The sequence below is a fragment of the Rutidosis leptorrhynchoides genome, chromosome 8 (genome assembly GCF_046630445.1).
Source record: "Rutidosis leptorrhynchoides isolate AG116_Rl617_1_P2 chromosome 8, CSIRO_AGI_Rlap_v1, whole genome shotgun sequence".
Lineage (NCBI taxonomy): Eukaryota > Viridiplantae > Streptophyta > Magnoliopsida > Asterales > Asteraceae > Rutidosis > Rutidosis leptorrhynchoides.
In genome coordinates, this window is record NC_092340.1 from 367,203,293 (window position 1) to 367,228,055 (window position 24,763).

General features: G+C 30.6%; 1 protein-coding gene across 1 annotated transcript; it reads left to right on the forward strand.

The window, feature by feature from the left end:
- The first annotated feature begins 2,162 nt into the window (after window positions 1–2,162).
- On the forward strand, window positions 2,163–5,623 carry LOC139864714 (putative B3 domain-containing protein REM15). The gene is made up of 5 exons (XM_071853285.1): window positions 2,163–2,225; window positions 2,315–2,899; window positions 3,783–4,271; window positions 4,543–4,911; window positions 5,036–5,623. Exons 1-5 carry the CDS (start codon window positions 2,163–2,165, stop codon window positions 5,411–5,413), a joined length of 1,884 nt encoding a protein of 627 aa, XP_071709386.1. The 3' UTR covers window positions 5,414–5,623.
- The last annotated feature ends 19,140 nt before the right edge of the window (window positions 5,624–24,763 follow it).

A 24,763-nucleotide genomic window follows, 5' to 3' on the forward strand; every position in this document is an offset into this window, starting at 1 on the left:
CGATAAATTATGCAATATTATGGAACCGGAATGAAATGAAAAATCTTGATGAGATATTTTCATATAATATTACAATGACATCATAAATAAAGATGATGATCTAGAACCAAAATCTGTCATTGAATATCAAAATAGACATGATTGAGCTCAATGGAAAGGAGCAATAAGAGCTGAATTAAAATCGCTCAATAAAAGAAAAGTTTTTGGATCAATCGTTATCACTTTTAAAGATGTGAAACATATGGGATACAAATAAATTTTTTATCCGAAAAAGAAATGTGCAAATGAAGTTACAAGGCAAAACTAGACTTGTAACTCAAGATTTCCTACAAAGACCAGAAATGAATTATGAGAAAAACTTATCCTCCTGTAATGGATACAATTACTTATTAGATACTTAATCAATCTGGTAGTTACTTAAATGCATCTCATGGATGTTGTTACTACTTATCTGTATGGATCACTTGATAGTGATATACATGAATATACCTGAAGGGTTTAAGGTATCATAAGCATCTAATGCAAAAACACAAGGAAATGTATTCCATTGAATCACAAAGATTTTTATATGGGTTGAAACAATCGGATCACATATGGTATACCCGGTTAAGTGATTACTTGATAAGAAAAAAGGGGTATACAAATAATCTTATTTGCACATGTGTTCTTATTAAGAAAACAATGTCCGGATATGTGATTGTAAGTTGTTTATGTCAATGATCATAACATCATATGAACAAATAAAGAGATCAGTATTGACTTGGATTGCAAATTGAGCATATGCCTAATGGTTTACTTGTACATCAAACAACTTATACCGAAAAGATTTTAAAACATTTTTAAAGGCAAAACATTGGTTGTTAGATCACTCAATATTGACACTAATTCATTTTATTACTGTGAAGATCATGAAGATCTTAACGGATCAGAAATTCCATATATTAGTGAAATTGGGACTCTTATATATCTTACAAATTATACAAGACCTAGAATTTCTTTTGCAGTTAATTTGTTGGCAAGGTTCAGCTCTGCTCCTACCAAAAGATACTTGAATATGATCAAACACATATTTCGATACCTTCGAGGAACTACTGATTTAGGATTATTTTATTCTAACGAATCAAAACAAGATTTGATTGGTTATGCAGATGCAGGTTATTTATCTGATCCACATAAAGCTAAATCTCAAACTGGATATGTATTCCTAAATGGAGGTACTGCAATATCATGGCGTTCTCAAAAACAAACACTTGTTGCTACATCATCAAATCATGCCGAAGTGATTGCATTACATGAAGCTACTCGGGAATGTTTTTTGTTGAGATCAATGACACAACTCATTACTGATTCTTGTGGACTAGAACGCGATAAAAATCCAACAACTATCTATGAAGATAATGCAGCTTGTATAGCACAGATGAAAGAAGGGTACATCAAAAGTGACCAAACAAAACACATACCTCATAGATTCTTCTCATACACTCAAAATTTCATTAAGGACAACCAGATTGAAATGAGATATGTGCAATCCAGCAAAAACTCTGCTGATCTTTTCACGAAAGCACTTCCAACTGCTATTTTCAGAACACACGTTCATAACATTGGCATGAGACATGTTCAAAAGATGTAACAGCTGAAGCGATGTCTACTTGAGGGGGAGTCAACTCCATGCTGCACTCTTTTTCCCTTAGCTAAAGTTTTTCCCACTGGGTTTTCTTTAGCAAGGTTTTTAACTAGGCAGTAATTTATAGTTGATCTTCAACAAAATAAAATTGCTATCCAAGAGGGAGTGTTATAATAATAATAATAATAATAATAATAATAATAATATAGATATGGATAATCAATTTTGGTGTATACATATAGTCAATTTTGATACATAAAGTATGTATTTTTATATTGAAATTTTAGACTATAAATACTTATGAATGCAAGCATTAAATTTGCACCATTTCTCACACTTACAAAGTATTTCTTTTTTTCTCTCTATTATCATCTACTTTCTTACACTTCATTATTAGTATTCTTAATTAAGAATCAAATCACTAAAGTTAGTTATAAGCCTACTGAATTATAACATAATAAAACAACTGATACCTAATTATAACATAATAATCTTTTTTAGGGCTTGAAGCAATTCACAAATTCCCAATTTTTCTGCGATGGCTTCTCTTCCACTTCCTTCATTCTTCAAAGCTTTACTACTCCCTTCTGACCCTCATCTGGTACTCATCTTCTTCACATGCATTTCTTATTTATCTGTTTTATTTTAATACTAAATAACACTTGTTCATAAAACTATTGAATTTTGCAGCCATTGCCAATTGAATTTGTGAACAAGCATTTGGGCAACAAAATTCCCAAAGACCCAATAATCCGATTTTCAAATGGAAGCTATTTATGGAAATTAAAGATTATAAAAATTGGTGATGATTATTGTTTTACACATGGATGGAGTAATGTTGTTGAAGAAATCAAATTAGGTTTTGGGGATATACTGCTATTTAGTCTTGTTGATACATCCACTTTTGATTTGTCGATTTATAACCCAACAGGTTGTCAAAAAGCTTTACCCCCTAGAATTAAGGTTGAAGATAATGTTGTTAGTGTTAGTGTTAGTGTTGTTGTTAATAATAGTTGCAATGTTGTTGATGATGATGTAATTGACCATGAAGATGTTGATGATTACGAAGAAGAAGAAGATTATGAGAATGAGAGAGAAGATGAAGATGAAGATGAAGATGAAGATGAAGATGAAGATGAAGATGATGATGATGATGATGATGATGATGATGATGATGATGATGATGACGACGACGATGGTGGTGTTCATATTGATGGTGATGATGGTGATCCTTTTTTTATTTCAACCATCTCAAGAGCCCATAAAAGTACATTGGTAAGATATATACTTACCACTATGATTTATAACATTATTTTATCTCTATTTGATCATTTTATTGCCTGATCAACTCAACAACTTGTAGGGGAGTTCTTAGAGTGCACCCAAACACTTGAGAAATCATAACCTAATTTTGGACTCTTGAGCTAATTTTGTCTCATGAAGATCAGCATGAGCTAGATTAATGCATATTTAATATTTTTATTTTAATAAAGTCTTGATCCACTATGATACATTATTATTTACCACAGCCTGACTTTTTAAAGTCAACTTGCAGCCTTTAATCTTCATTCTTCAAAACATTCTGCAATTCACAACAACCTAAATCATGAATATGTGCACTGTAGACCTTTTTTTTTTTTTTTTGTTTTTTTTTGGGAAAAGATAAGCTGAAAGTTGACCACAGTCCACAGGAAGTCATTTGGATCCGGTTTGGAAACTTTAATTTTCAACCCAACATTAGGAATTCTGATCTTAGTGTTCTGCAAACAACCTTAAACATAAATATTCAATGACATAATATATCCTTTTAAAAGTCAAACTGCAGCCTTGAACCTTCAAACACAGATTTGGACTAATCGACTTCAACACAACTAATATTTTAGAAAATCTGAAATTGCCATAAAATCTTGAAGAACTTTTTCATTCCAACCTTAAAAAACACGTTCAAGACATATTACTCTAATAACAATGCTGCAAAGCCTGCAAAATAATGACAAAGTTATTTTACTGAGTGAAGTCTCAAGACTAAGCCGTACAGATGTGTTTAAGTGTACCACTTATAAACCTATCAATATAAATACAACAAACATATATATTTTTACTTTTTTGATTTGCCTCAAAATAATGACAAAATCATTTTGTTTGTTGGTTTCATTAGCGGCTTCCGACGGAATTTGTGGGGCTGGCCGAACTCGATGCTAAAACAAACATAGTGGTGAAAATTGTTGGCGGACAAGAGTGGCCATTGCAATTGCGGTCGGAAAATTTGAACGGGTCAAAAAGATACTATCTTTCAGGAGGGTGGTCTGAGTTCAGGCAAAGTAATGAACTATCGGAAGGAGATGAAGGCATTTTCAAATTCATTAAAACTGAAGGTAAGTTATGTCTAGTCAAAGTCACCAAGAAAAAAAGATCATCCATGAAAAGTGAAGATAATAAGCAAGGTTATGAGGTGGATATGAAAAGTGAATATGACCTAATGGATGATGATGACAATGTTGACAATGATGATGATAATGTTGACAATGATGATGATGATGATGATGATGATGATGATGGTGATATTGACGGTGAAGATGAAGGTGATGGTGGTGGTGAGGATGGTGATCTTTTCTTTACGGTTGTCATCACTGCACTCGGAATCTTGGTAAGAATTGGTCAACCCAAATCCAACCCAATTTAATAAACGTGTTGAGTATTTCAACTTCAAACCTCAGTAATCCGTTTTTTTGTACGATCAAACGGGTTTCAGAAGTAATAGCTAATTATTACGAACCATAAAAATGATCATAAATTTCCAAAAATGAGCTAATACCTACCTACTACTATTTAGAGTCAATAACAAAACTTCATTTGTTCATCTTGTAACAAAACATTATTAAATTAATTAAAACATTTCCGCGTGTTGGTATTATCAGCGGCTTCCTGAGGAGTTTGGGCGTTTGCCCGAAGTGAAAAATGGAAAAAGCATGACAGTGAAGAATCTTAACGGAAAAGAGCAAGAATTGGGCTTGTGGTTGGATAAAGCTTTTAGATATAAGAAGACGAAACATTACGCTTTGTCTACGGGTTGGAATCGTTTTAAAAGAAAGAGTAAATTGAGGTGCGGGGATGAATGTGTGTTCAAGTACATAAGAAGTGAAGGTAAGTTAAGTCTTACAAAGGTCATCAAGAAAAATAGTTTGGATCTGGAAACAACTGAAGATCAAAGTGATGAAGATGAAAGTGATGAAGAAGATGATGGTAATCCTTCCGTTAAGTTCACTGTCACCACACCCTATTGTTGGGTAAGATAAAAAATGAATTTACTATTGTAAAAACTTTCTTATTATAAAAAGGACTATAATATAATGTAACGTTTAAGATGTGCCCTTATAATGTAATGTTTCTGGATATTTTTATTGTTAATAGTGGATTCCAAAGAAGTTTATGGGGTTACCAGGTATAGAAGCTGGAAGAAGCATAACGGTGAAGGATCTTGATGGAAACGAGCATCCATTTTGCTTACGGTTGGATCGGAATACCCGTAAAAGGTACCGTGTGTCGGCTGGATGGGGTCAATTCATACGAAGTAGTAATAAGTTATCACGAGGAGATAAATGTGTAATCACGTTTATCAGAAATGAAGGTAAATTTTGTCTAACAAAATACACCAACAAAAAAAGGCATCATCATGAAGTTGGGAAGAGAAGGAGAGGGAGGTCATCACATGAACATGAAAGTGGTCGTGCTGATGTGGCAGCAGTGAAAAGACCACGTAGTAGGCCAGCCAATCGAAGGCTATCATAGAAAAGATCTGGTGTTGTTTTTTATGACAACTGTTAATGGACTAACTTGGACGGCAACTTCTTTTTTTGGCTGTGGGTTTATTGTAAAGTGTTTTGATACATGTGTTTAGGCAAGGTAGGTGTCAAACTCTTAACATGCTTGTTTTGTGTATATGAATGAATGCTGCAAGATTACTAATTTTTGTTTACTGCGTTTGTTCGTAGATTGCAAGTCATGTGTTACTGTTCAGTTTTCCCACTGCAAATTATATTGGTATGGATATGGATATGGATGGATATGATAACGTGTGATTGGAACTCTAGATGCAACTGTACAGAAATGTGGCTCGGTCGAGGTAGAAAACTAGATTAAACCATAACATAAGGAAAAGAACAATACATAATAACATTAAGAACACAAGTTCACCATGGGAAAAATGAACTTTTCAGCTATGTCACATTGTGAAACGCAACTTTTTAGTATACTGACCATGACCAGTGTGGACCATATGAGTGGATTATATTTATATTTATAAATTATTTATATTTATATTTATATATATGTATCAATTTTAAAAAAGAATGTGAAATGTCCATAGTCGTCTGCATTGAAACTTAATAGCATACAAAGATCTTTTGATATATGTTAATTTAAGGGTTAAAGTTACAAATAAGTTATATACTCGTTTTGTTCTAATGTAGGTTATATACATTCAAAACAATACCATTGTAGGTCATAAACTTTAAAAATGTGTGTTAATGTAAATAAAATGTCACCGATTACCTGTTAGACCGATAAACTAATTATGGGTATATTTGACAAGGAGCTTTTTAGAATTTTAAAAGCTTCTAGCTTTTAGGAAAAAGCTCTCATTTAATAAATAGCTTCGTTTGGTAAACATAGCTTAAAGCTTTTATAGATATTGAAAAAGCTCCTATAAGCTATTTATTGAAACGCTTTAAGGATTAGCGTTTAAGAATGTTCACTAGTTTTTTGTTTTTAATTTACCTAAATAACCTCTCAAGTGTCAATATATTGTAAGTGCTCACGTAAATCCAACGGACTTCTATTTTTTTTAGTAGAGATACACGAAGTATCAATTTTAAATATACATCAACTAGATTTTTGAGCCCGTGCGTTGCACGGGTGTGTAAAAAACCGTGCAAAAAATGTAAATTGCAGTTCATATTGGTATGTAAATATCGATACTAAAATAATAAGAAAAGTATAAGAATTATTTAAGAGCCCAGCCCGTGTTGTTGACAAATTTTAAAAATTTGAGTTTAAGAGCCCGTGGTGTTGACAAATTTTAAAAGTTCTTTTGAGTTTAAGAGCTCGTGGTGTTGTCAAATATTAACAGTTCTTTTGAGTTTAAGAGCCCGTGGTGTTGACAAATTTTAAAAGTGGTTTTAAGTGGTGTTACTAACTTAATGTCTACAATTTTTTTCTCACCATTAATATCTTTTTAATTGTATATAAATCATGTATATACTAATATGAGTACATTATAAATTTGTAATGGAACGTAACGTTAGCAAAGTCTAAGTTATATTATTTCAGAATTATTATATACGATTATTTTTTGAATAAACGTGAAACCTGCGAGTCTAATTTAAGAAAAGTTGTTAGTCATTTCAGCAAAATAATGGTACTCGGGGAGTCGTCATGTATAATTAATATTATAATAGTTATATTTGCGTGTTCATAAATAATTTAAGGACTTAAACTGTAAATTCAAATCACTTCCATATTTGTTGCTAAAAGGAAATGCTCTGTGGTAGTGCATAGTAGCTCCGTGTCGAATACAATTTATTGCGTTTAGTTCGTAAAATTATTTCGAGTTGAACGGTAATGGCGGTAAAATCTAACTTGCAGCGAACAGAAAGATAAATTCGTTAAAAAGTTTTAGTGGGTTTTTTATTTAGTAATAGAATCTTGTAATATAAAAAATATTTTCCATTATATCTTATCTCTCAAACCCACACCGACCAACTTAACTTGATATCTAATTCACGTCGACCCATGTTTATAACCACCTTTTTATATTGGTATTCTTTTTATTTATTTAGTAGACCAAAAAATTGTACTCCGTAATTAATTTGCCATTAATTAATTTGTAATTAATTTAATAATATATATATATATACAAACATCCTAAAATAACTTTCAACCACAATTCACAAAAAACTTTTGGTTTATATATATGTATATATATATATATATATCGATGTACTTTCTTAATATAGAGATTATAATACGATAATATATATATATATATATATATATATATATATATATATATATATATATATATATATATATACACACACTAGGTTTTAGAGCCCGTGCATTGCACGGGTGTGTAAAAGACCGTGCAAAATCAATTAAGTTTATCAAATAATTACGGAGTATTTTTTAGAGCTAATATTTTTAATAAAATGATAATAATTGATAAAATTACTAAATTGCTAATACTTTATAAAATAGTTAGTGTATGGAGCCCGTGCATTACACGGTAATTAAAAAATAGTTAAAAATCACTTTGCAATTTTACTGTAATAGATTTTAGAGCTCGTGCGTTGCACGGTGGATAAAATAATTATGCAAAATGAATTGGTTTTGTTTAAATAATTATTCGTTTAAGTTTAAGAGTCCGTGGTATTATATATATATATATGTATATATGTATATATATATATATATATATATATATATATATATATATATATATATATATATATATATATATAAGAGCGCGATCCATGGCTAAGCTTAAAACGAGTACAAACTGGATAAGCAAATGTGAACCACAAAATATCATAAAACCTCATTCACCTATAAAAAAACGCGGAGGGGCAACATGGTTATTTTACAATTTATCAAATAACAAAAGAAGCAACAGATACTGTAACTTACATACTGAAGAACGTATTAGGGTTTTTAACTGATGAATCTTTTCTTTGGATTTCTTCCTCTCAAAACCAAATCAAACAACAATATGAATCTCTTCTTCATCTTCTTAATCTCTTCTTCAGCTCTTCTCTCTCACTCGAATTCAACAAACAATGGCTATTTTGATGAATCTTCAATAACAATGGCGAATTTCCGATGAATATTCGATTTACAAGGTTTTCTCTTTAATTTGTTGTTACCTTTATTATTATTATTATTATTATTATTATTATTATTATTATTATTATTATTATTATTATTATTATTATTATTATTATTATTATTATTATTATTATTATTATTATTATTATTCGTTAGAAAATTGTATGCTTAAGTGTTTGATTGACTGAATACATCATACGATATTGCACACTAGGTGTTCGATCATTTGTCTCAATGAATGTTGTGATATGTATTATTGCTGACCTTGAGCCCCACTAGATACATTCATTTTATGAATCTGTAAGTCCCAAATCTCCTATCTTATTATTATAATAATTAATATTATTTTGAGACATTTGTGATTTGAACATTTTGTTGCTATATTCTTGTTTTGGTAGGTTGGTCATATGATTCAAGCTGAGTCCGAGGCATCAATATGCACTTCAAACTGTTCATTCTTAACTCATTGTAGATTGTTTTGCATTTAATTATATAAAATTGAAATCTGGACTTATTAATATTGAGTTGTTCAAATCTTGCTCTAAATAGAGAACCATTAAAAGTTACAGTTTGTGAAACAATTAACGTGATGCTTTTTATTTCTGAAGGGAGCAATCTTGACCCATTGTAAAAGCTTTGAAGAATCTGCCTATGCTAAGTAATGGATGCTTTTTGTTTTTCTCTGGAACTTGAAATTTTTGTTTTTGCTAGGTAATTTTTTTGACTTCTTATTGTACCATCTGTTAAGAATATGCATGCATCAGGATATACATTATGTATACTTCTTATTGTGAATGTTATAGTTTCATGGTAGTTTTTGTTACTAGTTTGTGCAGGTACATAATTATGGAAAAGCAAAGTCAACGAAAGTGAATGATAAAGATTCATGTTCCAAGTGTTTTATGTGACGACCCGGAAAATTTCGACTAATTTTAAACCAAACTCTTGATACGATTTAATATCTTCGACACAATAAGCAAAGTCTGTTAGGATTGCATCTCAAAAATTTTGAACTATTTAAATATATCATTTAACCTGTGATTATTTCCGACGATTCACGAACCACTACTTGTAAAAAAAATACATATATATTTATATGTATATATATATATATATATATATATATATATATATATATATATATATATATATATATATATATATATATATATATATATATATTAAATATTACAAATTAAACTATTATATGAGTTAAGTAATTATGTAAATAAAATAATATATGATATTATTATGAAAATAAATCAATATACATATATGTAAGATATATTGAATGTATATTTATATGGTTCCGAATTTATTTAGTAAACGATAATAGCACTCGTTTGTCAGTCGATGGATGTTAAGCAAGTTAAAATTCAAACTTATATAATTTTAAAATAAACGGTAATCCGAAAATGAGTTTTATAAATTTTAGGCTTATTAATAATATATTTAGTAGTTGTTTGTCAAATTTTAAAACTTTTTATATTTTACTTGGGGTTGGGAGAGTGAATAATTAATGTAATTCTTATTTAATAGTTAGTGACTGAATTCTATATCATAATGACCAAAATAAATAAAGGAATTTAATTTAAAAATTTGGGATTTTTCTGAATTATTTTATCCGCCACTGATTTAATAACAGAGTACGATGTACCAGTCTGAAATTTAATAGGGATAAGAGTGTCGGTAGGATTATAACAAGAATACAGATGGTTTCACGTTTCTTTTTCCACCTTGTAATTATTTTAATATTTCTATTATTATATGTACCATCACCAAGTTGGTTTAGAAAACAAAAATCTAGCGTGCACCACTTAGACATCATTACTTTTCTTTTTACCCGACTCGGTTATGGGATTGTCCAACCACCCTACAAACCACGGCCACCATCTACACCATCCTACAACCACCATGAAACTGCCACCATTTACCACAGGCTGCTGCTGTTACTCGTTGAGTACCATCACCTTCGATCACTAACACCACCTTCACTTTAAACTACCTCTGCGTGATATTTTTCTTCTTTTCTTCTCGCGATAGTAGCAAGCACCCACCATTGCCATCTTTCACCTTAAGAAATCACCACAACTATGAGTCACCATAATCAACAACACCAACGGCCACACATGTAACTACCACTCTCAAACCACCTTCTCCTTCCTTCACCACAATTCAAGAAAACTGCTATTACTTCTGTTTAAATCGCTGGGAACACACCCAAAAACCACCCTCACATATCATATTATCATTTATAATTCTTTCTGTTTTAAACCAAGAAAAACACCCATCACAAACCCCCGACAACTAACCATCACCTTTGATCTCACCATCTTCTATCCACCACGACAACACCTGCAAACCTATTATATTTGTATTACTGTGCTTGATACTCGCTACTATACTAGTTCCTGCTTCTTGTACCTTTGAACCATCTAAAACACCAACCATCAAAACCCATTAAATTTCTGTTTCTGTTTTCTTTTCTGATCGAAGCAAGAACACCCAAAAACTGCTCCTGGTTGCTGTAACTTGTTTATTCCTGCTCAAACTAGCTTCAAACCACCATTTAATTTATTTTCCGGATCACTGTTACAACTACTGCAGCTGCAGTTATTTTTTTTTTTAAACAATAAACGCAAGTTGAAGAAGGAACATGGTGAGTGCTCTCTTTTTTGGCCGACAATTATCTAGTAGGGAATACCCCACATGAATTATAATCTTCTGGCTGTTTATTTAATTCACGATACATATACCTAAATGGACTTGGTAACTAGTTCTTGGGCTCGTTAAAAATTAAAATGTTAAGTGGGCTGCTATATTTAAATTGTTGTATCTGGGCCGAAGCCCAAATATAATTATAATTGATTAATGACGTTCGTGCAAACTGGATTTTGCTGCTACTCGATTCAGTTTATGATACAAATAATAATGATGATGATTAAGGTTAATCTTTAAGATGATGATTAAGTTGATGACGAGATAAGATAATAATAATAATGATAGATGATAGCGAGATTGATGATGATGTTAATATAACAATGATAATTGTAAATGACGAGAAATTTGATGATGATGTTATGATAATTAAAACATGATGAAGATCATGATGAATGATCATGATAATGTTATGCCAAAATAATATGAAGATGATAAAGATATAGTCGCTAATGATGACGATTAAGATAGATTATGGTGATAATGAGGGTTAGATGATGAAGAAGCAGAATACAGTCGGGTTAAAAGAATTTAATCGGAGAACTTAATCAGAAAGATACAAGCAGTTCAATGGTTTGAAGTGTTTGTCTTGAACGAGAGGTCTTGGGTTCGAATCTTGGCTGTGGCATTTTTTTTAAGGAGAAGATGAAGAAGAAATAGACAAATATATTAGGAAAATGATTCAGGCTATGATTAAAACAGAAATAGATTTGTAGCGTAATAGTTTAGGTTGTTATCGGGTTAGCGGGACGTCGCAGGTTCAAACCCGGACTTGGGCATTTTTTAAGAAATACTTCATTGAGGTAGTTATCTAATTTAATTACTTTTATTATTATTATTCTTATCATGATTATCATTATAGTTATTAAAATAAATGTTAGTATTATTATTATTAGTAAAATCATTATTTTTATATAGTTATTATTATTAGTAGTTTTATTATCATTATCATTATCATTAATATTACTATTACTTTTATTATTATTATTATTATTATTATTATTATTATTATTATTATTATTATTATTATTATTGTTCTTATTATTATTATTATTAATATTATTATTATGATTACTACTTTTATATTAACAATATTATTATAACATATAAATATTTTCTATATAAGAGTATATATATTACAACTACCATAATATTACATATAATTATATATATTAAGATTATTTATATAAATTTACATATAACAAATTATTGATTTTAAATATAATAGTAAACTATATAAATATTAACTATTTTAAATATATACAAATTAATTATATAAGATATATAAATTAAGATATAATATATGAATTTATTTGATTACAACTATATGTGTTAATATATATATATATATATAAATGATATAGGTTCGTGAATCCGAGTCCAACCCTGCATTGTTCAGTTGTTCAATGCCGTCATATGTATTTTTACTACAAAATACAGTATGGTGAGTTCATTTGATTCCCTTTTACTCTTTACATTTTTGGGGCTGAGAATACATGCGCTACTTTTACAACTGCTTTATTAAATGCTTTTGAAATACATTTTGAACTGCAAATACATGAAATGCTTTTATAAATGTTTGACGAGATAGACACAAGCAAAACATTCCTCGAATGAATTATGTGGACATGATAATTGCCACCGTTGAATTATGTGGACATGATAATTGCCACCGTTGAATTATGTGGACATGATAATTGCCACCGTTGAATTATGTGGACATGATAATTGCCACCGTTGAATTATGTGGACATGATAATTGTCACCGTTGAATTATGTGGACATGATAATTGCCACCGTTGAATTATATGGACATGATAATTGCCACCGTTGAATTATGTGGACATGATAATTGCCACCGTTGAATTATGTGGACATGATAATTGCCACCAATTGATGTGAATGTTATGTATCGAGAGAATGATATTATACACAGGTTATGTGTATGTTATTTTTGTGCACGAGATATGTGTATGGTTACTAAGATTTATGAAAGATGATTTCGTACACGAGAAAGGTGTACTGTATTTAAAAGATATAGCATGTACATTATAGGTGGGTATATGATTCGGGCCCATTTATACCATGCATGATTTAAATCTTGTGGTCTATCAAAATGATGAATTTTATTGTTTTATGATAAACCTATGAACTCACCAACCTTTTGGTTGACACTTGAAAGCATGTTTATTCTCAGGTATGAAGGAAATCTTCCGCTGTGCATTTGCTCATATTAGAGATATTACTTGGAGTCATTCATGACATATTTCAAAAGACGTTGCATTCGAGTCGTCGAGTTCATCAAGATTATTATTAAGTCAATTATAGTTGGAGGTATTATGAAATAGTATTCTTGCCGTCAACTTTCGATGTAAAGAAAGTTTGTCTTTTAAAAACGAATGCAATGTTTGAAAAATGTATCATATAGAGGTCAATTACCTCGCGATGTAATCAACTATTGTGAATCGTTTATATTGTATATGAACGGGGCATTTCATTTTAAAGCGCAACAGACTAAAGATATTAAAGATATAGAGTTCAAAGATTGGAAGTGTACACTGAAGATGTTAAGATCAGAGATATTAAAGAAGTTATTTGGAAAAGTCAACGGCAGTCAACAGTCAAGAATTTATTGAAGAATTCGAGCTGCTGTTTGTTGAAGATGGTTCAGGTATGATTTGTGATTTTGGTACATTCTGTGTTTTTTTGCAGGGATATGATCGACATAGACTTAGATCTAGTGTAACACCCGATAATTGGGCCTATATGAAATGACCATTTTGCCCTTGTGTGCGTTTATATTGTTATTTTATTAGTTGAATGTTTATAGTCATTTGACTATTTGGTTGAGACCAGTTCATGACAAGGGTCGCAGAACAGGTTTGTTTATTTAATTTGAACTTCGTTTGGATTGCCAAATGATGTACGAAAGATACCACATAACTGATAAATACCTGTGTATTGCACAGTGTGAAAATTATCCACAATTAAGTGTCTAGAGCTGGCCATTTCTCTCACTTTCCAGATTATTCCCAAACACACACCCGTACCTTCATCTTCATTTAATCAAAACTCTAAAATCTAATCTTTGATCTAGAGCTTAAATTATTCACATCTTCTTGTTCTCTATGATTTTGTGATCATTTTAAGGTAAGCATCTCTTAGATTCATGTAGTAATTCTTGCTCAAATTAGGTTTTTGTGTTCTTGAGTAAAAGTTAGGTTTTGATGCTTGATTCTTGATCTAAAGTGTTTGATATGTTCTATTGTTGTTAGAAATATGTTTTATATAGTTTATATGATGTTTTGGGAGTGGTTTTGGTGTTAGATCTTGTAAAAATCGAGTTTTTGGGCCAAAATGGCGAAATCCTACACTTCTGACAGGTCACCCGTACGTGTGACCATGATTTTGAGGCTCAACCACACGGTTGAGGACTCACTCGCACGAGTGAGGCCTCGTCCGCGCGAGTGAGCACTGGTCAGTTTTTGGTAAACTTGAAAACGCTGTAACTTTCTAACCGTAACTCCATTTTCAATGAATAAACTATCGGTAGACTCGTCTTGAAATTTACTATCTAATGATAAGGTTTTAAGAAACTAAATCTAACTTTATTTTGGTCAGAAAAAGGGATTTTATTGTGTATGTCTTGTTCTATACTCGTTTGGTGTCGTTATTGACTGAGTTTATGTTGTAGACTTATAATATGATGAATATATGATACTATGACCTAGTTTATAGTATTTATCAATTATATTATTGATTAGAACACTATACTAACTTTGTTTCTGATGTTTCTAGGTGATCAGAAGAAGTGAAGACTCAGAAATATAAGACCTCTGAGTACTTCTTGTGCTGGTTTTCGGTGAGTGGGTTAATCTAGCCGTTATGGCATATAGTGACATGACCTAGACCATTGACCTAGTTGCTATTCTTAGAACCTTTGTTGTTGTGTGATGTGGACTATGACCTCGCGCGTTTATTGGACCGACCTTGCTTCTGATCAGGTCGGGAGAGATCAACCTTACTTCTGATCAGGTTGGGCTCATTGATGTTGTATGATTAATATAAGTCGAAATCACTCGTCCGTCTCGTGTGGAAGACTTATACTAGTGATACAGAGTTATGAGTTTTCGGTAGACTCTAGACTGATCAACTGGGGTCGTTGGCCCGGCCAGGCCGCCGAGTCTCTCAATGGGTTGCTTCGGATTACCCAGATGGTTGCTTCTGATTGACCATTGCTTGTAGTTATCACGGTTGCTTTGGATTAACCGTTGCTGAAGATGTGTTTATGCCTTAGTGGTCTTTGGATTTAATTGATTGTCGGATATTGTATTTGTATTGCTTTTATGTTGTGTGTTAATGGTAGATTGCTATGTTTCTGCATGTGCTAGTAGTTATGTGATTAACTGTCTGATTAATTTGTTGCTGCATGTTCTAGTGATTGTACCTATGTGTTTTAGCTGTTAGATTAGTCCATTCACTTAGCTTCGTGCTAACCCCTCCACCTTCCCCTTTGCAGATTGTAGGTCTTTTGCTTTTATGACATGGGAGAAGATGGGCGTGTTGAGTTATGTTGGACAAGTCTAGAACTCTGATGTTGTCTATATGAAATCGAATATTAACGTAACACCGGTTTTTGATAACAATGTATTTATGTATGAAGTGTAATAATTATGTTTATGTTTGTACGTAAGGGCACGTTTTGTAAATAAGACTACCACTGTGTTATAAAAAAAAAAAAAGTACGGTGTTACATCCAGACAATGGTATTTGTGGATGTATAGACTAAGAGGTTTTTATTTTTTAGGTCATTGATAAAATGTATAGATTTCATGTTTTTCTAGTGTAAGTCATCTATTATTAAAGTGTTTCGGGTGGTCACTTCAAAACACCCGCCCCTTTTGTAATTTTTTTGATTTTGGTTGATATAAATTTTTTCGGGGTACTATCCCCTTTACCGTAAAAGACCAAATTCTTTTTAAAGATCAACCCATATGAGTTTGATTTTTAGATTGTAATAGATGATGTGTGATTTTTTGAAAACAATTATTATTCATAAAGAAAACATATATCATTCATAAGATAGTAATATTCATCAAAATACTATATTTTGTATGAAAATATGATGAATGATAAAAATTATCTAATGAATGATAGGAACAATACCTTATTAATGATAAACATATCTTACAAATGATAAAATTACCCGATGAATGATAAAAATGCCCGATGAATGATAAAAATGCCCGATAAATGATAAAAATGCCCGATGAATGATAAAAATAAAAGTAGATGATGAATGATAAACGAAGAATGATAAAAGAACATGATGAATGAAAAAAAAATGACGAATGATAAAAAAGCATTATGACGAATGATGAAAATCAATTCTTTGAATTGAAGTAGAAACTATTTTGTATGAAAAAATGAAGAATGATAAAAAAAATACTCGATGAATGATAAAAATATCTTACAAATAATAAAAATACTCAATGAATGATAAAAATACCCAATGAATAATAAAAGTAGCTGATGAATGATAAACGAAGAATGATAAAAGAACGTGATGAATGATAAAAAATACCCGATGAATAATAAAATACCTGATGAATGATAAAAGTACCTGACGAATGATAAAAGAACGTGATGAATGATAAAATACGAAACCGATTATTTGTATGATAACGTTAATTTTTATGATTATTTGACTGTTTTTTACTGATGAATGATGAAATACGAAACCGATTATTGATTATTTGACTGTTTGTTACTGATGAATGATATAATAATACACTTAATCATGATTATTTGACTGTTTGTTACTGATGAATGATGTAATAATACACTTAATACACTATGAATGATAAAAAATTCATTATGAATGGTAAAAATTCACTATGAATGGCAAAAATTCACTATGAATGGTAAAAAAAATTCACTATGAATGGTAAAAATTCACTACGAATGGTAAAAAAATACACTATGAATGATAAAAAATACACTATGAATGATAAAAATATACTATGCATGATGAATGATGAGTGATAAAAATATGCTATGAATGATAAAAATACACTATGAATGATAAAAAAACACTATGGATTATAAAAAATACACTATAGGGTATGAATGATAAAAAAAATAGAATGAATGATAATAAAAAACAGTATGAATGATAATAAAAAAACAGTTTGAATGGTAATAATGAGGTAATGAATGATAATAATTGAGATGCTGAATTATGAAAACGATGGTATGAATATAAAAATATGGTATGAATGATAAAAAAAAAGCAGGTAACAAGATAAAAAAAGAGTTGCAAATTTTCGGATAGACTAAACACACAAAAATTATTGATAAAAAATAATAAAATAAAAGGTTGAACATGATGAATGATAAAAAGTATCAATGGATGATAAAAAAACACCTGAAATTAAAAAACTTGAAAATGTATTAGTAGAACAAGTACAAATTATTCTTACACAGTATTCAAAAAATAAATGAAAAAAAAAACATTACAAACATTATGGTCTTCAAAAAAACTGGAAAAATTTTAACATAAAAAAATTATTCTGAATCAGAATGTTCTTCTTCGAAATCTGCATCTTCATTCTCATCCTCACTTTCATCTTCTAATTCAAAATCGACAATTTTTTTTCTTGCCATGAAGCAAAGACAGTACCAATAACAGGCATAAGACGATCTGGAACCATAGGAAACCATCATTTCTGACCACCAGGACCTTCATCCTCAAAAGAAGCCAGAAAACAATTTTTACAAACTGAGCTAGTACCTATAAAAAAGTAATATAAAACATAATAAATGATTAAAAAAGGAAACAATAACAACAAATAAGTACATAATAAAAAAGTAAAAAAAAAAAAAAAGTTGAAAGTTCATATAATCAATCATAGTCATTTAACAAAATTTTTACCATTCATACTCATATTTTTTATCATTCATACTAAAATTTTAGCATTCATTCTGAATTTTTACCATTCATACTCATTTTTTTTATCATTCATTCTGAATTTTAAACATTCATTCTGAAATTTTTAGCATTCATTCTGAAATTTTTAGCATTCATTCTATTTTTTTTATCATACATCACATTCTTTTTATCATTCATAAAATTTCTTTTATCATTCATGCTATTTTTTTTTATCATTTATTCTCTTTTATTATTTTTTTCATTCATCACATTCTTTACAGTTATCATTCTTAAAAAACCTAGACTGCAAATTATCATTCATCATATACAAATAACAACAACATATATGAGAACAACCTGTAAAATGCAATTATCATTCAACATTCATAAAATACACAAATAACACAAGATATATGAAAACAACCTGTAAAATGCAATTATCATTCATTCATTCATCATTCAAAAACAAAAAACATAACTAATTCATATCATGATAAAGTATAAAAAGTATATCTTACTAGAAAGCGTATCAGGCAGTGATTCATCAATTGATTGATTAACAGAATTCGAAATAACATCATCAGGCAATGATTCAGCAGCTGATTGATTAATAGGATTCAATTTAACGAGATGAGGTAATGATTCAGCAGCTGATTGATTAATAGCGTTCGATATAACGTGATCTGAAAAAGTAAAGAACAAACGTTAACATATTAAACCCTAATTTTGAACATAAAAATTGATTTCAGTAAGAAAAACGAACGAATGTAACCATTAGATTGAGCGATCGACGATGAATCCACGATATTCACAGATGTAGATGCCATAACGATCGAGAAATTAAAGATCGATGAGGCATGTTGATGATGAATATGAGAAACGATGTAACAGGTAAGGATAGAAAAGAATGAAATAATGATTAAAAGAAAATAAAAGTAAAATGTTAAAATGACTAAAATGCCCCTCCGTGTTTTCAGCCTAAAATCCTAATAATATGAAATATAAGGCCCAAATTCACTTATCCAGTTTGTACCTCATTTAGTGCTTATCCATGAATTGGTCCACTATATATATATATATATATATATATATATATATATATATATATATATATATATATATATATATATATATATATATATATAGTGGTAGGATCAAGTGGGAAGTAACCAATCGGGGGAAACGGGGGGAAGCAATTTTTTTTTTCTTTTTCGTTTTTTGAAAAAACTTTGTTCACGAACATTATAGATTGGATGAAAATAAGAACATTTAGAAAAGACACTTTATGATGAATGTTATTATTTTGGCGGGAAAACGATCGAAGAAGTAATATATAACAATTATCGTGTTTTCGAGCGTATGTTGAGGTTTTAGACATTAGGGTTTAGATATTAGGGTTTAGATATTAGAGTTTATAGGGTTTAGATATTAGGGTTTAGAAATTTAGGGTTTAGGGTTTAGATTTAGGATTTAGATTGAGTTTTTAACACGAACGGTTTAGAGTTTAGGATTTAGGGTTTGGTGTTTTGGGTTTATAACACCAAATCCTAAACCCTAAACTCTAAATCGGGCTAAATTTTACTTCACAAAACATGAAAAAAAACTCACGAACAATATTATCTTGAATATTATTTTTGTCAATCGTTTTCCCGCCAAAATAACAACATTCATCACGAAGTGTCTTTTCTAAATGTTTTTATTTTCATCCAATCTATAATGTTCGTGAACAAAGTTTTTTCAAAAAATGAAGAATTTTTTTTTTTTTTTTTTTTTTTTGCTTCCCCCCGCTTCCCCCCGATTGTTTACTTCCCCAATGGGGAAGTAATCAATCGGGGGGAAGCAATTTTTTTTTTTAAAAAAAAAAAACTTTGTTCACGAATATTATAGATTGGATGAAAATATGAACATTTAATAATGACACTTTGTGATAAATGTTTTTATTTTGGCGGGAAAACGCTCGAAGAAGTAATATATAACAATTATCGTATTTTTCGAGCGTATGTTGAGGTTTTAGATGTTAGGGTTTAGATATTAGGGTTTATAGGGTTTAGATATTAGGGTTTAGAAATTTAGGGTTTAGGGTTTAGATTTAAGATTTAGATTGAGTTTTTAACACGAACGGTTTAGAGTTTAGGGTTTAGGATTTAGGGTTTATGGTTTGATGTTTTCGGTTTATGGAATATAAGAGCTAATTTGTAGTCTATAATAGCCCATAAGTATGCAGTTAGACCATTTCTTACAGTGACGCTGACGTGCAGGCAGTTTTTGCAGTTTTTGCCTAAAAAGTGCAAACTGGCTGTGAGTCAGCAGGGTCAGTTTCTAACATTTTTTAACAGTGCGTGTCAGTTTTTTGTGTCAGTTTTTAGTAGGGTCCACCAGTTTTTATTTTTTTACATTTTCTTTATATTTGTAACACATTTTAAATTAAAAAAATACTACACGATTACTAAAAAAAATAGTAAAACAAGATTAAACAAACAAAATAAAACTAAAAATTAAAAGTCCTAAACACGATTACAATTTTATTAAAAAAAAAGTCCTAACGGTTACATTTAAAAACCTAAAATTAAAAGTTAAAAAATAAAAAGTCCTAAAATTACTTATTAAATCCTAAAATTACTTATTAAATCCTAAAATTACTTATTAAATCCTAAATAATAAAAACAACAATTAACGTCCATAGCGAGTGGGAGATCTCGATTCATGCGAAGACGTATCATCATCTCGACCGTTCGAAGCGGGAAAGCTCCACACGTTCCTTTAGTACAACGTGATACGTTGGTTCTTCAGTTTGGCCTTTCCGACCATTCGTTCCTACACGGCTTCGGATCGAAATTCCTTGAAAAATTTCGTGACCTCGTCACCATACCACACGTCGGCGGCTTCGCAATCTACCATATCGCGTATAAAGCTTACTACTCGTGCTACGTCGAAGTCGGTAACGTATAGAGCTTCGAACGATTTTGTGAACCCGTCGTACCAAAATTGTCAGTTGTCGGAAAGTTTACCTTCGTGATGGACGTCGAGGTTGATCAAGCAACGATTGGCCATTTTTTGGATTTGAGAATTGTGGAAATGTGTTTGATTGTATAAAAATTGAGAGTAAAAAATGATTTTGTGTGTAAAAAATGGGATGGAATGGGGTATATATATATATATATATATATATATATATATATATATATATATATATATATATATATATATATAGTATATATTAAAAAAATAAATAAATAAAATTAGAAAATCTAACGGCTCTATAGCCGTTGAAGACCACCAGGCCTATTAACGTCCGGGAACTAACGCCCGGGAACTGACGCCCGTTAAGTTCCGTCTATAGCCGTTGTTTTTTTTTTTTTTTTTATAACCTTTGATGGACTTCGATGTGGCGTACATAACCCCTCTTTTTTGTTAAAGCCTTTGTTTTCTGCGAATTCTTTTTATGGATGGCACATGAAGATCTGCAATTCAAAGTTGGACATTGATGCAAGTCCTGGCCCAGTACCAATAATAGAGTTGGGCCTGTTTGTTTTTGGGAAACAAAATGATGTTTTGTCGGAAAACTCAGCACCTTTAGCACGTACGTCAGAACTCTGCATATCCTTTTCAGTCAAACAAAAACTAGTTTCAAGGTTGACTTTTAGGTTAGTTCGTTTTATATTCCTTTCACATCATTTATTTGCTTTCGAATTAAATTAAAACTTGGGAAGAAAGCTAAACCTTTCTTACCCTCTGTTACTTTTACATTCGATTTCCACCTGCTGGCTTTCATCCCTTGTTTACTTCTATAATCACTGACGTATCACATGATATGTACGTACATGCACTTTCTATTCTGAAGATTATTGCTGATTCGGCACTAAATGTGTGATTTTCTGTTTGTACATTAATCGAGGTACATAATTCGTAGTGATTTTGTACTTAGGGTTTCATTTTTGAATCAGTACTATTAAATCATTGAGGTTTCAGGTTATTTGTAATTTCAACTATCTGTACGGTCAACACATGCACTTCGTACTATATTCCTATTTGTTGACCTAACTTCGTAGATTATTACTTTGCAAATTGCGATTACCTTATGTATGTATATATGCAAGGTTGCAAAATTCGCTATTCGGAGATTAATCGGTCGGGACTTTAGAATGAGTAAGGAAATTCGGAGATTAATCGAGTATTAATCGGATTGTACTGTATACATTTAAATATTAAATTTTAAAAATTATATGTGTAAATATAGAGAAAAACTACAAATATAAAAATAAACTTTAACATAATTGTCTAAAATTGTTCATTTTGCTCCAAAACAATAAAGTTCTAGTTAAATTCATGTTAAAATGTTAACCATATTTTAATTTAACCGATTCTGGTTACCAAATTCGGTTTTGACTCATCAATTGACGTTAACCGTTTAATTAAACGGATTTTTAGAAATCGAAACGGATTGCTCTTAAAAATGATTAATCGGAGATTAGTCGGCGAGTAATCGGGTTTTTTACAACACTGTATATATGTACTATATATGTATATGTCTAAAATGTATATGTGCATGTAATCAGTGGCAGATTTAGGAATGGTAGTCACTGGCGTCACGGGTTAAAACTTCAAAATCTTTTCTACTAGATGACTTATTTCAATGGTGTCACTCAACACTATGTCTATGCCTGACAAACGGGTCAAGTTGGGTTGGTTTGGGTAACCGGTCAAAATGGTTTTGAGTTGAAATGGGTCATAGGTCAAACGGGTCAATTTTTTAAACGGGTCAAAATGGGTCATGTTGGGTAACGGGCCGAAACGGGTCACATGTCAGTTGGGTCAAATGGGTTATATCGCTTTTTTTACATTTATTACATTATTTTAGTTATTATTATTCATTATATATACATAAGAACTATTAATATACATAATAAATGATATAATCATGAATGCTTTCACGAATTTTTTACGAATGAAACTTTTTGTGCTCGACCCATTTGACCCATTCACAAAATCCATTAGACCCACTTCTATTTCTTGATCTTTGAGTATTGATACCCATTAGACCCGTTCCTTCATTTTTTGTATAGGACTCAATAGTTTGGAGAGAATCCCATATGGATCTTTTTTTATGATTTGATTTACATTGTTAGGATTAATTTTTCTCAAGACCCAATTGACCTGAAAGCTTGACCCATTTGACCTGAATTTGAGTGTATGGGTCACAATTGCCAGGTCTACTCAACACTATCCAGTGGTGTCACTAGTTAAAACTTAAAACCCTCAAAAATTTTCCACTACATTGCGTATTTCTGTGTTGTCCCGTGCTACCACTGACTCTATAATACATCCGCCCATGCGTGTAATGAATGGTAAGTGTTGTATATGTAAGTAGTGTTATGACTTGTAGTGGTATGGAGGAATAATTGTTCTGTTTGTTAGTTACATAGATGTAACTAGTTGTGGAGCCCTCGCTTCGCGTCGGGGCTCCGTTTTGAATGCGAGTTAAAAAAAAAAGTCTTAATCTATTTTGTAAAAAAAAAAAAAAATTCGACATAACATTGAAGGGTTGTTCCTTTTGTGAAAGTTGCTTCTTTTAGCGTTCGGGTTTTATTTTTTAAAAAAAAGTTAGTAAAGTGGGGGTTCGATTTGTATTTTAATAAAAGTTAGTGGGTTAAGTTTGTGAAATTTGAAAAAACTTTACGTATAAAGTGGGGGTTCGATTTGTATTTTAATAAAAGTTAAGGGGTTAAGTTTGTGAAAATTGAATATTAGTAAAAAAAAAAGTTAGTAAAGTGGGGGTTCGATTTATATTTTAATAAAAGTTAGGGGTTAAGCTTGTGAAATTTGGGGAAAAATATACGTATAAAGTGGGGGGTTCGATTTGTATTTTAATGAAAGTTAGGGGGTTAAGTTTGCGAAAAGTGGGGAAATGAATAGTACTATTCATTTCCACTTTACCTTTTAGATATAGGTATATAATATAAAAAAAGTCTTGATTTATTTTGTAAAAAAGAATTTTTTTCGACATAACATTGAAGGGTTGTTCCTTTTGTGAAAGTTGCTTCTTTTAGCGTTCGGGTTTTATTTTAAAAAAAAAAGTTAGTAAAGTGGGGGTTCGATTTGTATTTTAATAAAAGTTAGTGGGTTAAGTTTGTGAAATTTGAAAAAACTTTACGTATAAAGTGGGGTTCGATTTGTATTTTAATAAAAGTTAGGGGGTTAAGTTTGTGAAAATTGAATATTAGTAAAAAAAAAGTTAGTAAAGTGGGAGTTCGATTTGTATTTTAATAAAAGTTAGGGGGTTAAGCTTGTGAAATTTGGGGAAAAATATACGTATAAAGTAGAGGGTTCGATTTGTATTTTAATGAAAGTTAGGGAATTAAGTTTGCGAAAAGTGAAAAAATGAATAGTACTATTCATTTTCACTTTATCTTTTATTTAGTTTATTCATTTCCACTTACCTTTTATTTAGTTTTTAGATATACGTATATAAGTACTATCCATTTTTTCACTTTTCCTTTTATTTAGTTTATTCATTTCCACTTTTTTTTTTTGAAAGGCAGAAGAAAAATTTTATTGATAAGAAAAATTATACATTACAAGGGAGGCATGAGAGAGTGCCTCTAATATCA